This window comes from Taudactylus pleione, unplaced genomic scaffold (assembly GCF_031769625.1).
Source record: "Taudactylus pleione unplaced genomic scaffold, aTauple2 ptg000720l, whole genome shotgun sequence".
Lineage (NCBI taxonomy): Eukaryota > Metazoa > Chordata > Amphibia > Anura > Myobatrachidae > Taudactylus > Taudactylus pleione.
In genome coordinates this window covers 1,664,076-1,681,627 of record NW_028285122.1, presented here as the reverse complement: position 1 = coordinate 1,681,627, position 17,552 = coordinate 1,664,076, and the positions used below count along the sequence as shown (strand labels likewise).

Below are 17,552 nucleotides of genomic sequence, written 5' to 3'. Positions count from 1 at the left end.
AATAACACTGCCCAGACTGTTCAATATAGACATTTAGTGGGTACAATTTGGTTAATGTGACTTGCATTTACTATGAACACTGGTAAGCCTCATCTCTATGCTCCTCAGTGTCAATTCATGATCATGTAAATTGCATGTTACATAAAGAATAATAAACAATATAATTCACATTTCACAAATGTGTTGGCTACTTTCAACATTATAGTTTTTCTTTGTTATTTTGTGAAACAACTATTTACATAGAAACATAGAATTTGAGGGCAGATAAGAACCACTTGGCCCATCTAGTCTGCCCCTTTTCATGTATCCTTTAGGCAATTTCAACCCTATTTACTCCTTACATCTCTCAAGGATATTCTTATGCCTATCCCAAGTGTGTTTAAATTGTTCCACTGTTTTAGCTCCAACCACATCTGATGGGGGCTATTCCTCTTATCCACTACCCTTTCTATGATGTAATTTTTCCTCAAATTTCCCCTGAGCCTCCCTCCCTCCTGTCTCAGTGCATGTCCTTGTGTTCTTGAACATCTCTTCCTCTGAGCCTCCCTCCCCCCAGTCTCAGTGCATGTCCTCGTGTTCTTGTACATCTCTTCCTCTGAGCCTCCTCCCTCCAGTGTCAGTGCACATTCTCGTGTTGTACTTCTCTTCCTCTGAGCCTACCTCCCCCCAGTGTCAGTGCATGTCTTTGTGTTCTTGTACATCTCTTCCTCGGAGCCTCCTCCCCCCAGTGTCAGTGCATGTCCTCATGTTCTTGTACATCTCTTCCTCTGAGCCTCCCTCCCTCCAGTCTCAGCGCACATTCTCGTGTTGTACATTTCTTCCTCTGAGCCTCCTCCCCCCAGTGTCAGTGAATGTTATCATGTTGTACATTTCTTCCTCTGAGCCTCCTCCCCCCAGTGTCAGTGCATGTCCTCGTGTTCTTGTACATCTCTTCCTATGAGCCTCCTCCCCCCAGTGTCACTGCATGTCCTCGCGTTGTTGTACATCTCTTCCTCTGACCCTCTGTCTCCCCAGTGTCAGTGCATGTCCTCGTGTTCTTGTACTTCTCTTCCTCTGAGCCTCCCTCCCCCAGTGTCATTGCATGTCCTCGTGTTCTTGTACATCTCTTCCTCTGAGCCTCCCTCCCCCCAGTGTCAGTGCATGTCCTCGTGTTCTTGTACATCTTTTCCTTTCAAGAATGCTTCTCTCCTGTCCCTTGTTAAAACACTTCATGTATTTGAAAGTTTCTATTATGTCCCCCCTTTCCCTTCTCTGTTCCAAACTATACATATTAAGATATTTTAGTCTTTCTATGTAAGTTCTGTGCTGTAGGCCATGCACCATTTTAGTTGCCCTTCTTTGTACCGTCTCTAATGTGTCTATATCCTTCTGGATTTATGGCCTCCAGAACTGAACACAGTATTCTAGATGAGGACGTACCAATGACCTATATAGAGGCATTATCACTTCTTTTTTCCTGCTACTGATTCCTCTCCCTATGCAACCAAGCATCTGACTTGCCTTCCTCATTGCTTTGGTGCATTGCTTGCCTGCCTTCAAGTTTTCTGAAATGGTGACACATAAATCCCTTTCCTCCTCTGTATTTTCTATTATAGTGTCTTGATACTATATTAAGCCTTTAGGTTATTGGGACCCAAGTGCATGACTTTGCATTTTATGATATTAAACTGTAGTTGCCATGTTCTTGCCCATTCCTCTAGTCTACCCAGATCCTCAGTCATTTATTTTACCCCTCCTGGTGTGTCTACCCAGTTGCATACTTTGTGTCATCTGCAAAAAGGCATACTTTCCCTTTAATATTATTTGCATTATCACCAACATAGATATTAAAAAGCATTGGCCCAAGTACTGATCCCTGGGGTACTCCACTGGTTACCTTTCCCTCCTGTGAATACACTCCATTTACTACAACTCTCTGTTTCCTATCCTGCAACCAAAATCTTATCCATTCAACAGTCATAGAATCCAATCCCAAGATTTCCAGTTTGTTTATCATTCTGCGATGTGGGACCGTGTCAAAAGCCTTACTAAAGTCTAGATAAGCTACATATACGGCCCCCCCCTTGATCTATTACTTTGGTCACCCAGTCAAAAAAAATCAATAAGATTTGTTTGGCATGATCTCCCCTGAGTAAATCCATGCTGTTTGGGATCCTGTAAATTGTTGGATTTGAGATATTCCACCACTCTTTCTTTTAATAGTGTTTCCATAATTTTTCCCACTACTGATGTAAGACTTACTGGTCTGTAATTACTTGCTTCTTCTTTGCAGTGAATTTGCAAATTATAAGTTTGCAGAATTTGTAAACTATCAAATAACTTTGGATGGCTATGGTCAATTACATCTCATTGGATTAGGAGTATTCCTGATTTATTTGTAATAGGATCATGTCTCAACCAGTACCAATCTGTTCTGCGCTGGTCCTGGTTGTGAAAATACAGGGAGGAAAAAATGCAGGGGTCTACTGTATTTCAGTAAATCTTCCCACCTCAGCACTGTGCAGTCATTGCTAAGTTTTGTGTGCAACTTTTCTTACCCCTTGGTTATACTTGGAGACGCTTACTATTGATTGATTCTAATGGTACATTCACATTTTCCCATCCTGTATGGGAATAAAGATGAGGGTGTATCACCTGGCCCATGAGTAACCATGATCCGACATTAGCCCACCTGAAATTCCCTCCCTCAATGTACTTTTATTTTCAACAACATAATACATTACACACAATTACAACGTATACTGTAGATTACTTTACCACTGAAAACCAGGTCAAGTTTGATTTCTTATTTCAATTGATAACACATAGAAAGAGCAGCCCTGCCGACTACACCAAATGTCTTGTGATTGAAATATGATGTTACTTTAAGTAGAATATTTTTTTACGGAAATAAATACCTTGAAAGTGGACAGGAAAACTAAATGTAGCAGAACCTAAAATGTTTTACCAATTTAAATGAAAGTCAAACAGTAAATGTGCTTTTATGTGATGGTATATTACTCGGATGAATTTATTATTTCCTGATTTTGTACAGTAGATAATACATGTGACATATACTTTTAAATTAATCATATTAAGCAACTAATGTAACAAATGGACATCTATGGTGCTGGTACAATAAAAATCTCACTGTTTGTGTTAAAATGTATTATTCCAATGTTATTCCCTTACATTACATTGTGATATTTACTTGCAGTTTTGTAAGTGTCATAAACAAACTTTCTTCATGAATACTGTCATTACCCTGGGAATCACACATAACTGCTTTGGGCCAATTAGTATCTATTTTTTGGCTCCTCAGTCTTTATACACCCTCACTCTGATCACTTAGAAATCCTATCAGCTGGATATTAACAACCAGAATAACAATTGATGCAGACCTGAGGAACCAGCTTCCCCAAGGTTCATATCACTATATAAGACAGATCTCTCTCAGCTTTGGGAAATACTGCTCTGGCAAGGGTGGGTTTCTGTATTAGGGTGGAGGTACACACTGTGCTGGTTGATTGCAGTGCCCGCCGGCCTCCTACACTGTCACTGGGTGATTCAGAGAAGGCACTGTGATACCACTGATGAAATTATTATTATTATTTCAATGTATAAGTCATTTGTCAGCATTTTCTTACTAAAATAGTGGATTATGTGTACCTGGTACTGCGCTTAATTCTGTTAGATTTATACCGAGTGGGAAGACATTAGAATGATATTATCTGGTGAAATGACAAAGAGTAATTATGTCACCCTCTCACACTGCTACTATTACCTGTATCACTATATCTCTCTATATACAGATAAATGATGTTTTTTATACTAAAAACCACCTATTTGCAGAGTCCATTATTGTTCTATATTGGTTTCCCCTGTATATCTAACTACGATCTGCAGAGACACATATAATGTATTGAAGTTACTGTAGATTCATGGGCGTATCAAAGTATTTATTGGTAAAATAAATGCATTGCCTTTAATATATTTACATGTGGTTTAATGAGATTAGGTAGACTAAAGGGCAGGAGCTGCACATTATGAAAACTGTATAAACATGTTCACAAAAATGAATGAAATAAATGAAACATGTTATCTTGTATGGAAGCATTATAGACAGATAATCAGCAATGTCCACCGCGACAGTTGATCACCCGGTTTAGTAAGGACCTGCACGTTTTATACACATCATGCACTGCAAGTGAACTGCGAGCCTGAGGATAATCCAACCCTGATGCTTTGTGCTCTGATTTTATAAGTGTGGGTATGCATTGTGACATTTAGGGTTCAATACTAACTCACACATTATATGCACATTTGTAAAACCAGATTTCCCAGCTTTCAGCAGTTCTTAAGGAAGTACTGACTTTTAAACACACAATGTAATCTGTGAGCAACGATTAATCATAACATTCCCTCTAACTTTGTGACAAGAGAGAATATCCTAAACTATGGTCACAGATCCGTACAGCCTCCACAATGTTACACAGTTCACCCTCCTAGGGTTCTCTGATATGTCTTTCCCAGTTCAGGTCATCTTAATGATATTCCTCCTGTTTGCCTATACTCTTTCGCTGGTAGGTAATGGCCTTATCATCCTGACTGTTACTCATAGCCCTCAACTTCACACCCCCATGTACTTCTTCCTGAGGGGCCTGTCAATACTTGAGATCTGTTCTATCAATACTACTGTTCCCAAGGTTCTTGAGCTCTTCCTGTCAGTGGATAGATCTATCTCCATCATTGGTTGTGCCGCTCAGATGTACTTTTTCTTTGCTGTTGCAGTGTCAGAATGTCTTTTCCTTGCAGTGATGGCCTTTGACCGGTTTATGGCCATCTGTTGTCCACTGAGATACACCTCAGTGATGACTACAACATTATGTTACCAGCTAGCAACTGGACCTTGTCTTTTAGGTTTGTTTTGTTCAATTGTCAACACCAGCACGATATTTATGTACCCTTTCTGTGGTTCTCACAGAATTGCCCATTTTTTTTGTGACATCCCACCTCTACTCAACTTAGCCTGTACAAACACCTTCAAAATCGAGCTTTATATCTTCATACTTTGTATATGTGGAGCTTTACTCCCATTCATACTAATCTTCTGCTCCTATATCAAGATCGTGACCTCTGTATTCCTCCTCAACTCATCAGAGGCTCGTCAAAAAGCAATGTCCACATGTGTTTCTCACCTTGTCTCTGTTTTAATATTCTATGGGTCTGCTATGTACGTGCACCTGCGCCTTGGGGCACCATTTTCTTCTTACAAAGATAGAATGATGGCCATTTTCTATTGCGTCGTAATTCCCACAATTAATCCCCTGATCTACAGCCTGAAGAACTCAGACATGAAGGCAGCTCTGAGAAAACTCAATGTGAAAGGTTTGATAACAGCTGCTCATTAAAATGGGAAACATTGTGTAAAGTATATGGCTGGTAAAGGTGAAATAAATACTATTCTAAAATGAATGACATGTAATGGCTTCTGCTTGTTCACCACTATACAGTATATCATACAGATTATTCAGCTTGTAGTTCTGATAGTTGACTAGTTATATAGTTGTCACAGTTTTATAGTTGTCACAGATATGTAGTTGTCACAGTTATATAGTTGTCACAGTTATGTAGTTGTTACAGATATGTAGTTGTCACAGATATGTAGTTGTCACAGTTATGTAGTTGTCACAGTTACTGTATGTATAGTAGTTGTCACAGTTACTGTATGTATAATAGTTGTCACAGTTATGTATTTGCCACAGTTATGAAGTTACCACAGTAAGGGGCAGATATGTCAAGCAGGGAAAAAAGTGGAAAAGTGGAACATTGGAGACGTTGCCCTACAGCTTCAAATTAACTTTTACTGTAATTGTATAGAATGTATTTGATAAATGCTACCTCAAAGCTGATTGGTTGCTATGGGCAACTTCTCCCCTGATTCACTTTTCCAGTCTTTTCACTGTTTGTTACACCAACCCCTAAATGTAAAGTAAATGTAAAGTAAATGTAAATGTAAAGTAAATGTAAATGTAAAGTAGCACATTCTTGTTCATGTTCCATATTTCTATATTGTGTTACTGTAGATTATGTTATTAGTTGAAAATATACTACTTACTTTGGTACTGGGATACTACTTACTATGATAGAATGACTATGAACTGCTTGGACATTATAAGTTTCTGATGTAGGTTGAATAATGACTGTAGACTAAGGATCAAATGTAATAGGCCGTGATTTGCTGGAGCCGATGCAATTCTGGTATAATAGTCACTAGATTTAGAAGGGGAATTAATCCTGGCTTTGCCTTAGAACTGATTGTGGCTGTTAATTTAATGAGTATCTCAGCAGTATTAAGTTGTCTCCCAAATCGTGGCCTATTACTGTACATCTGGCATTATTTACCAGTGACAGATACCTGAGGTGCCCCTCAATTAGGTGGAAACTATGTACCTCGTGTTTTTGGGTTCTACACACACTTTAGGGTTTCGGAATTCACAAACTGTACTGAATAACCTTTATGAAAGTTTGTAAATTAAATGTTATACCGTATTATTTTGAGATGTTTTGTTCTGTTTTTTAAATCATTTAGTATCGTTTACAGTCTATAGGGACCTCACAGTTGCTAATTTTTGACTACACAGAACAGCAACTGCGCTGCCAGGATTTAATTCTTATCCACTGTAATAACTGCATTGAGTACTATTGGGGAAAAGGTGCTAGATAAAATACACAAGGGCCGAATGATGTAGATTTGCACCTGAATAGATGAAGTTTGAATGCAAGGGGGCAAATGCATATGTTTTGCATGCATGAAAGATATCCCCTAGTTTTTAATGTAGCAAATATAGGCCATTAATATTACACTGATCTGCCCTCCTGACACTAAATCTGCCCACACATATTACATTTGCTCCCCCTGTAGGAGAACTTGGATTTGCCAGTTGCTGTATTGTGCTTGGTAGCTGTAATTCCATCTATATCCATTATCCTATGAGTGGTTGATGGAAATGATTTTCCTCTGAATATTACATTCATTATCCTGGTGTTTTTTTTGTTATTCATTTTAAATTGATCACATATCCATCCTCACATCAGTTCTCTGTATTTCTGCTAATAGAAAATGGCATTAAATAAAAATGAAACAGACAAAAGTAGCCCCAGTTACAGTAGGTACAGTAGCAGGACAGCAGATTACAGTACAAATGTATATATTTTTTTGCAAACCATTTGCTTCTCCTATAATATTATATCCTACAGAAGTGCCCTCTTATACTCAGGCTTCAGTAACGCCAAATAACGTCTCTCAGCGCAAAATGTGTCTTATTCTCACAAATACAACAACTGGAAGCGATAAAACAGCATTGCTATCATACATGTACCATTGGGGCTTGCAACATGTTTACATCTGTCCACGAAATTCGAACTCCAAATCTATTTTAAATGGGCCCCGATGCAGCAGACGTGGCTTTTCCTCTCTCCAAGTTCCATTGTGTTTCATCAGCAACTTTTTATGAGTGTAAAACAAATTCATGTGTGTTTAAAGTCACAGCGCTGTTCTCTGGTACACTGTGAGCTGCTTCTCTAGTACTGTACATTGTGAGCTGCTTCTCTGGTACTGTACATTGTGAGCTGCTTCTCTGGTACTGTACATTGTGAGCTGCTTCTCTGGTACTGAACACTGTGAGCTGCTTCTCTGGTACTGTACATTGTGAGCTGCTTCTCTGGTTCTGTACACTGTGAGCTGCTTCTCGGGTACTGTATACTGTGAGCTGCTTCTCGGGTACTGTACACTGTGAGCTGCTTATCTGGTACTATTCACTGTGAGCTGTTCTCTGGTACTATACACTGTGAGCTGCTTATCTGGTACTGTACACTGTGAGCTGCTTCTATAGTACTGTACATTGTGAGCTGCTTCTCTGGTACTGTACACTGTGAGCTGCTTCTGTGGTACTATTCACTGTGAGCTGCTTATCTGGTACTGTACACAGTGAGCTGCTTCTATAGTACTGTAAACTGTGAGCTGGTTTTCTGGCACTGTACACTGTGAGCTGCTTCTCTGGTACTGTACACTGGGAGCTACTTCTCTGGTACTGTACACTGTGAGCTGCTTCTCTGGTACTGTACACTGTGAGCTGCTTCTCTAGTACTGTACACTGTGAGCTGCTTCTCTGGTACTGTACACTGTGAGCTGCTTCTCTGGTACTGTACACTGTGAGCTGCTTTTTGCTGCATCTTCCTCTTACAGTTCCCTTGACTTTGCCACCTATTTTACATCCAATATTAATGCTATATGGCATATCATCTCCTCCAATCACTCTCCCCCTGTCCCATTTTTTCTTTACTCTGACTGCTTGTCCACACTGTTCTCCTTCTCACCTGCCAATGGAAATAAAGTCCATGCCCTTTACACATCCACTCATCCCTCCAGCGTCCCACTTAGCCCCATTTACAGGCACTTTCTTGGCTCCCTCTCCAGATAATTGCTTCTACCTCACATTCCTTTTCAATCAGTCCACCTTATCTGGTATTTTACAATATTTCTTCTTCACACATGCTCACATCCACCATCAAAAAACCCTTTATTGACCCTGAATCTTCCTCTGCAACTAATACCCTATCTCATTCCTTCCCTTTACCTCCAAGATTCTTGCAATACTTGTATATAGTCACCTCACCTCTTTCCTCTCCTCCCACTACTTCCTTGACTCTTATTTCCACTGCCTCCACAGAAACAGCCCTCATTATGGTAACTAATGATCAGTTTGTTTCTAAATCCAAGGATCCGTTACCTCTATGCATCCTTCTGGACCTTTCTGCAGCCTTCGCTACTATAGATCAATCTCTCCTCCCTCAAACTCCCAATCCTGTGGTCTCCACAACTTTGTCTGCTCCCGATTGTCCGCCTACCTCACTAACCACTTCTTCTCAATTTCCTACACTGACTCCACCTCAGGAATATGTGGTAAATTTTGTCAACATGAGAATGTCAACATGGTGATAATGTTGAAATGCATCATGTCAATATGCTAGGTATGATGACACTCATCATGTTGACATATAATGTTGACACATTATTACAATGTCAACACAACATCCCTGGTGATCCAGTGGTGACTTACCTAGAGCAGAAGGTCCAATGTTTTACGGGTTCGAAGCTGACATCAGGATGACTTAATGTGGATCCTGCATGGCTTCTGGTATAAGTATGACTAATCATAACCCCTAATCCTCCCCCTAGTGCCTAACCCTGACCATACCCTTCCACAGCCTAAATTTAACCCTCCCCTAGTGCCTAACTCTTACCCTACCCTTCTGCAGGCTAACCCTAACCCCTTTCTATTGACAAGCCCTAACCCTACCCTTCTGCAGCCTAACCCTAATCCAATTTCTAGTGCCTATCCATAAATATACCCTTCTGCAGCCTAATCCTAACCTTTGCCCTAGTGCCTAACCCTAATTCCCTCCCTAGTTCCTAACCCTGACCCCACCCTTCCACAGCCTAACCCTTCCTTAGTGCATAACCATAACCCTACCCTCCCACAGCCTAATCCTAACTCTTTGCTGCAGATCTGTGTGGAGTGTCTTCGTTTCACATGTTGACATTGTGCACATGGTCTACTGTACATTCTGCACATACTAAAATTTTCAATGTCGACATTTCAACAATGTGACATCATACCTGATGAAATTGTGATGTCAACATTATGGCTACATCCCTATGAAAGAGATTGGTAAAGAGATGTGAGTTCTCCTCAAAATGAGGAAGAATGTGAAGATATGAGGGAGGTATTGCAAGGAATTCCATTTTTATTCCAGCAATAAAATGAAATACTAGATGTTATATTAGATGGCCTTATAACCGAACAGACTAAACAAGATGTTCCCTATTTCTGACCCTAAATGCTGCAAGAACTGTGGTCACAATGGTCATTTTGCCCCATAAAATGATGGACCTGCCTTTAAATGTTCTTTTTTTCTGTGTTCCTGTCCAATATAAAATAAACACTGTAACAAATAGGTAAGCATTATTGCCAAACACTGTGAAGAAAACTCAACTCCACCCCTTGTCTTAAAAACCATGTCTAGCAAATATTATCTATAGAGTAAAAAGTTATATCTTCTAAACTGAAAGACAATCAGCGTTGAACAGAAGTCTATTTTGCAGATGCAACTTGCAATTTTAAGCACACATCTCAGTATAATCTATTATTATTATTATTATTATTATTATTATTATTATTATTATTACTTTATTTTTTATTATATTTAATATATTATCACTACAGTATGTGTGTAAGCTCTGCTCTACTTTATCCACAATGTAGAGGCTAAGATCAATGCATTTGGTCATCACTGTTCAGGAGAGTGAGATCCAATTTGCTTCATTATAAACCCCTCTCACATTCACATGGTGGAGTAGTTTCAGATGGACAGTCCTTTAGCCCATAACTCCACGTGGAGTGAAGTTTCCCCTTGAAATGGGCTGCCCATGCACATATACCTTCCCTTAGCTCACTTGTGGGCACACTGCAGTGTGTGGCTCCAGCATACCTGCTAAAGCAGGATGTGTCTCTGTGAGACACCTATAGATGCAAAAGGCAGTAAATATGTTACACAACTAACAGTACACAACAAAAGGCGTGTTTACACAAAAGTAACAATGTGTGTAACTGCACCCTAGCAATATCTAGGAATGATACAATCAATACAAAAAATATATTTACATGGTTATAACAATACAATAGTAGAAATGTTAAGCACAGATTTTATAAGAAGGTGTTCCCTGTAAGCTAGACCATTTTGTCATAGGAACATTTTGTATCACTCAGAGTCTCATGTGGGTTTGGACATAAACATTATTATTCATTTGTTTGCTATACATTACTGTACTGTACTTTCTGTACTGTTTATGCACATGAAAAACAAACTTGCATCCATAAGCATATTTTATTGCATCTTAGGGTGGTATACGTTCAGGAAGCCGGCTGATGCAATGCCGACAGCCGGCTTCCCGACTACTTAATCCTGGCAAGGGTTAAATGACAGGTGTCGAAATCTCGACGCCTGTCATTTTACTTACATTGGGAGACCGGCGCCCGGCATCCAAATCGAAGTGATGCCGGGCGCCGGGTGAGGACAGCCGTGGGGGGAGGGTTAGGTTAGGGGCTCCCAGGGGGGACTTAGGGTTAGGCACACCCCCGGGAGGTTAGGGTTAGCTAGGAAGAGGGAGGGTTAGGGTTAGGCACCCCCGAGGGAGGTTAGGGTTAGGCACCCCCCCGGGGGACTTAGGTTTAAGTGGCGTGGAAGGGGGGGTTATGTTTAGGCACTTAGAGGGGGGATTAGGAGGGTTAGGGGGTAGAATAAGATTAGTTTATACTTACCTTTAAGCCATGCGGCCAGCGATATATCATACTGAATGCCTTAGGGTGCCCTTTGCTTTATAAATTGTATTAGGAGCGCTAAAGCATACACTGGGGGAAATCATGCAAATGCGAACAAGGTAGGCCTGGACTCAGACACATACTGTATGTATCTATTGACAGAATTCAACCCCTGGTGCAATATATAATGATGTTGATTGTGATCATCTCCAGGCACTTATGATTGGTTGATTGCATCTAGACCCGCCCACTGTTAGTGACTACATTATACGCAGATACAGCCATCTATTCAAATCACTTAATTGATGTTTGCATTTGTAAAGCAACAGTTAAGGAAATTTTAGTTGTTAATGGAAGGTAGTAAATGTTTTTATTTAGAAAAATTACTTTTGTAGTTTTATTTTGTATTTGTGTTTAATTGTATTTTAAATTGTAAGTTCACCTTTCAAATTTACAGTATGAATAACACTGCCCAGACTGTTCAATATAGACATTTAGTGGGTACAATTTGGTTAATGTGACTTGCATTTACTATGAACACTGGTAAGCCACATCTCTATGCTCCTCAGTGTCAATTCATGATCATGTAAATTGCATGTTACATAAAGAATAATAAACAATATAATTCACATTTCACAAATGTGTTGGCTACTTTCAACATTATAGTTTTTCTTTGTTATTTTGTGAAACAACTATTTACATAGAAACATAGAATTTGACGGCAGATAAGAACCACTTGGCCCATCTAGTCTGCCCCTTTTCATGTATCCTTTAGGCAATTTCAACCCTATTTACTCCTTACGTCTCTCAAGGATATTCTTATGCCTATCCCAAGTGTGTTTAAATTGTTCCACTGTTTTAGCTCCAACCACATCTGATGGGGGCTATTCCTCTTATCCACTACCCTTTCTATGATGTAATTTTTCCTCAAATTTCCCCTGAGCCTCCCTCCCTCCAGTCTCAGTGCATGTCCTTGTGTTCTTGAACATCTCTTCCTCTGAGCCTCCCTCCCCCCAGTCTCAGTGCATGTCCTCGTGTTCTTGTACATCTCTTCCTCTGAGCCTCCCTCCCTCCAGTGTCGGTGCACATTCTCGTGTTGTACTTCTCTTCCTCTGAGCCTCCCTCCCCCCAGTGTCAGTGCATGTCTTTGTGTTCTTGTACATCTCTTCCTCGGAGCCTCCTCCCCCCAGTGTCAGTGCATGTCCTCGTGTTCTTGTACATCTCTTCCTCTGAGCCTCCCTCCCTCCAGTCTCAGCGCACATTCTCGTGTTGTACATTTCTTCCTCTGAGCCTCCTCCCCCCAGTGTCAGTGAATGTTATCATGTTGTACATTTCTTCCTCTGAGCCTCCTCCCCCCAGTGTCAGTGCATGTCCTCGTGTTCTTGTACATCTCTTCCTCTGAGCCTCCTCCCCCCAGTGTCACTGCATGTCCTCGCGTTCTTGTACATCTCTTCCTCTGACCCTCTGTCCCCCCAGTGTCAGTGCATGTCCTCGTGTTCTTGTACTTCTCTTCCTCTGAGCCTCCCTCCCCCAGTGTCAGTGCATGTCCTCGTGTTCTTGTACATCTCTTCCTCTGAGCCTCCCTCCCCCCAGTGTCAGTGCATGTCCTCGTGTTCTTGTACATCTTTTCCTTTCAAGAATGCTTCTCTCCTGTCCCTTGTTAAAACACTTCATGTATTTGAAAGTTTCTATTATGTCCCCCCTTTCCCTTCTCTGTTCCAAACTATACATATTAAGATATTTTAGTCTTTCTATGTAAGTTCTGTGCTGTAGGCCATGCACCATTTTAGTTGCCCTTCTTTGTACCGTCTCTAATGTGTCTATATCCTTCAGGATTTATGGCCTCCAGAACTGAACACAGTATTCTAGATGAGGACGTACCAATGACCTATATAGAGGCATTATCACTTCTTTTTTCCTGCTACTGATTCCTCTCCCTATGCAACCAAGCATCTGACTTGCCTTCCTCATTGCTTTGGTGCATTGCTTGCCTGCCTTCAAGTTTTCTGAAATGGTGACACATAAATCCCTTTCCTCCTCTGTATTTTCTATTATAGTGTCTTGATACTATATTTAGCCTTTAGGATATTGGGACCCAAGTGCATGACTTTGCATTTTATGACATTAAACTGAAGTTGCCATGTTCTTGCCCATTCCTCTAGTCTACCCAGATCCTCAGTCATTTATTTTACCCCTCCTGGTGTGTCTACCCAATTGCATACTTTGTGTCATCTGCAAAAAGGCATACTTTCCCTTTAATATTATTTGCATTATCCCCAACATAGATATTAAAAAGCATTGGCCCAAGTACTGATCCCTGGGGTACTCCACTGGTTACCTTTCCCTCCTGTGAATACACTCCATTTACTACAACTCTCTGTTTCCTATCCTGCAACCAAAATCTTATCCATTCAACAGTCATAGAATCCAATCCCAAGATTTCCAGTTTGTTTATCATTCTGCGATGTGGGACCGTGTCAAAAGCCTTACTAAAGTCTAGATAAGCTACATATACGGCCCCCCCTTGATCTATTACTTTGGTCACCCAGTCAAAAAAAATCTATAAGATTTGTTTGGCATGATCTCCCCTGAGTAAATCCATGCTGTTTGGGATCCTGTAAATTGTTGGATTTGAGATATTCCACCACTCTTTCTTTTAATAGTGTTTCCATAATTTTTCCCACTACTGATGTAAGACTTACTGGTCTGTAATTACTTGCTTCTTCTTTGCAGTGAATTTGCAAATTATAAGTTTGCAGAATTTGTAAACTATCAAATAACTTTGGATGGCTATGGTCAATTACATCTCATTGGATTAGGAGTATTCCTGATTTATTTGTAATAGGATCATGTCTCAACCAGTACCAATCTGTTCTGCGCTGGTCCTGGTTGTGAAAATACAGGGAGGAAAAAATGCAGGGGTCTACTGTATTTCATAAACCAGCAACGGGCTCAGTGAGCCAGTATTGGATGTGGAAATAGAGGGGACAAAATGAGTAGGGGTCCCCTGTATTTTCCACAGCTAGCACCATACTCTTTCTAGTGGAGGTGTAATGCCACATACATGGGACCCTTTCACTGGGTTCCCCAGTCAAGGCATTCAACACCTGAACGCTAGTCATCCCATGTCAGGGATCTCTGGGGAAGTGGGGACCCCCCCAATAAGGTTGGGGGGTCAACATCTCCCAAGGCTATCCCCAGGGTATGCGTGGCACCCCTGGGCTGTGGGTGCAAGGTTGAATGTGTAAAATATAAAATAAATAATATTGTCTTTTACAGTAAAACTAGAGGTCCGAGCAAACTTCCCTCACATACTCATAATAGGAGAACCACAGGTACCATATGGGCCATTATAAGACTGCTGATACCTCTAGTTCACCTGCAAAATAAATATTAAAATAAACACAGGACACACTGTGAAAGTACTGTGAAAGTTTATTACACTCACACTCATACATACTCATCTACAATCCCTGTAGCCATTCACATCCTCTTCTCCATGTAGCATCCACCTAACCTGTAAAAAAAATCATGCTCACCTACCCCTTGTTTCTTGTTCTCTTTGGCCCATATAGGCATCCACAAAAACATCAAAGTGCCAATACCCATGCCACGGACATGTACTGCCCTTTAAGTACATTAATATGTGAATGAGACATAGAAATGCATTGGCTTAGCGTTCATTGGCTGATAAAGGGGAGCCTCCACCTCTCTCAGCCAATAAGCAGTTCTTCTCACCATTGACTTCAATGATGGCAACTGCTAGGTTACTAAAGGTTACATAATATAGCCCTTTAATCATCTTTCTCCCTTCTCTGCTAGAAGATATATAGGGTCAGTGTATGATAAAGGCACCTCAAATGATCTCTCTGTCAGAAGCATCATATTCTTCCCAACAGTGGCGTAAGTTCATCCCAGACGCCCGGAGGCAAGTTATAATTTGGTGCCCCCCTGTCACAGCCGCAGACACTGTAATGTAGCAATTTGCATGAAGACAGGCTATAGATAGACGAAGACAGCAGCTGATGGTCTGACATGGAGCTCTCCACTAGTGTATGGTGGTTTCTCTGGTGCCGTGAAGGGCCATGATGTTACAAGGTACATAGTTACAGCCCTAAGTGGGGTGAATATGTTGTGGGCAATGGAGGAGGTGCCCCCTTCAGAGCTGGAGCCCGGTGGCAGGCGCCTCCATTGTCTCACATAGTTCTGCCCCTGCTTCCCAATGCTTTCTATTGCCAATGTCTGCATTTTATGCCTAGCTATATGTTTTTGCTTTTCTTCTTGCAGTCACAGGTCTAGTCCCTAGAATAGTAAATCTTCCCACCTCAGCACTGTGCAGTCATTGCTAAGTTTTGTGCGCAACTTTTCTTACCCCTTGGTTATACTTGGAGACGCTTACTATTGATTGATTCTAATGGTACATTCACATTTTCCCATCCTGTATGGGAATAAAGATGAGGGTGTATCACCTGGCCCATGAGTAACCATGATCCGACATTAGCCCACCTGAAAGCGGCTATGTATTCCCTCCCTCAATGTACTTTTATTTTCAACAACATAATACATTACACACAATTACAACTTATACTGTAGATACTTTACCACTGAAAACCAGGTCAAGTTTGATTTCTTATTTCAATTGATAACACATAGAAAGAGCAGCTCTGCCGACTACACCAAATGTCTTGTGATTGAAATATGATGTTACTTTAAGTAGAATATTTTTTGTAAGGAAATAAATACCTTGAAAGTGGACAGGAAAACTAAATGTAGCAGAACCTAAAATGTTTTACCAATTTAAATGAAAGTCAAACAGTAAATGTGCTTTTATGTGATGGTATATTACTCGGATGAATTTATTATTTCCTGATTTTGTACAGTAGATAATACATGTGACATATACTTTTAAATTAATCATATTAAGCAACTAATGTAACAAATGGACATCTATGGTGCTGGTACAATAAAAATCTCACTGTTTGTGTTAAAATGTATTATTCCAATGTTATTCCCTTACATTACATTGTGATATTTACTTGCAGTTTTGTAAGTGTCATAAACAAACTTTCTTCATGAATACTGTCATTACCCTGGGAATCACACATAACTGCTTTGGGCCAATTAGTATCTATTTTTTGGCTCCTCAGTCTTTATACACCCTCACTCTGATCATCTAGAAATCCTATCAGCTGGATATTAGCAACCAGAATAACAAGTGATGCAGACCTGAGGAACCAGCTTCCCCAAGGTTCATATCACTATATAAGACAGATCTCTCTCAGCTTTGGGAAATACTGCTCTGGCAAGGGTGGGTTTCTGTATTAGGGTGGAGGTACACACTGTGCTGGTGGATTGCAGTGCCCGCCGGCCTCTTACACTGTCACTGGGTGATTCAGAGAAGGCACTGTGATACCACTGATGAAATTATTATTATTATTTCAATGTATAAGTCATTTGTCAGCATTTTCTTACTAAAATAGTGGATTATGTGTACCTGGTACTGCGCTTAATTCTGTTAGATTTATACTGAGTGGGAAGACATTAGAATGATATTATCTGGTGAAATGACAAAGAGTAATTATGTCACCTTCTCACACTGCTACTATTACCTGTATCACTATATCTCTCTATATACAGATAAATGATGTTTGTATACTAAAAACCACCTATTTGCAGAGTCCATTATTGTTCTATATTGGTTTCCCCTGTATATCTAACTACGATCTGCAGAGACACATATAATGTATTGAAGTTACTGTAGATTCATGGGCGTATCAAAGTATTTATTGGTAAAATAAATGCATTGCCTTTAATATATTTACATGTGGTTTAATGAGATTAGGTAGACTAAAGGGCAGGAGCTGCACATTATGAAAACTGTATAAACATGTTCACAAAAATGAATGAAATAAATGAAACATGTTATCTTGTATGGAAGCATTATAGACAGATAATCAGCAATGTCCACCGCGACAGTTGATCACCCGGTTTAGTAAGGACCTGCACGTTTTATACACATCATGCACTGCAAGTGAACTGCGAGCCTGAGGATAATCCAACCCTGATGCTTTGTGCTCTGATTTTATAAGTGTGGGTATGCATTGTCACATTTAGGGTTCAATACTAACTCACACATTATATGCACATTTGTAAAACCAGATTTCCCAGCTTTCAGCAGTTCTTAAGGAA

The 17,552-nt window shown here is 40.3% G+C and overlaps 2 protein-coding genes across 3 annotated transcripts in view; both read left to right on the top strand.

Moving 5' to 3' along the window:
- LOC148477384 (uncharacterized) overlaps window positions 1–17,552 on the top strand; it is a 428,950-nt gene that overhangs the window by 201,155 nt on the left and 210,243 nt on the right. The window lies entirely within an intron of this gene.
- Window positions 4,437–5,390, top strand: LOC148477388 (olfactory receptor 2G3-like). Its single transcript, XM_088456802.1, has one exon. The coding sequence runs from the start codon at window positions 4,437–4,439 to the stop codon at window positions 5,388–5,390; it is 954 nt and encodes a 317-aa protein (XP_088312928.1).

Coding starts and splice junctions, on each gene's coding strand:
- LOC148477388 (XM_088456802.1), top strand. CDS start 4,437: ATGGTCACAGATCCGTACAGCCTCCACAATGTTACACAGTTCACCCTC.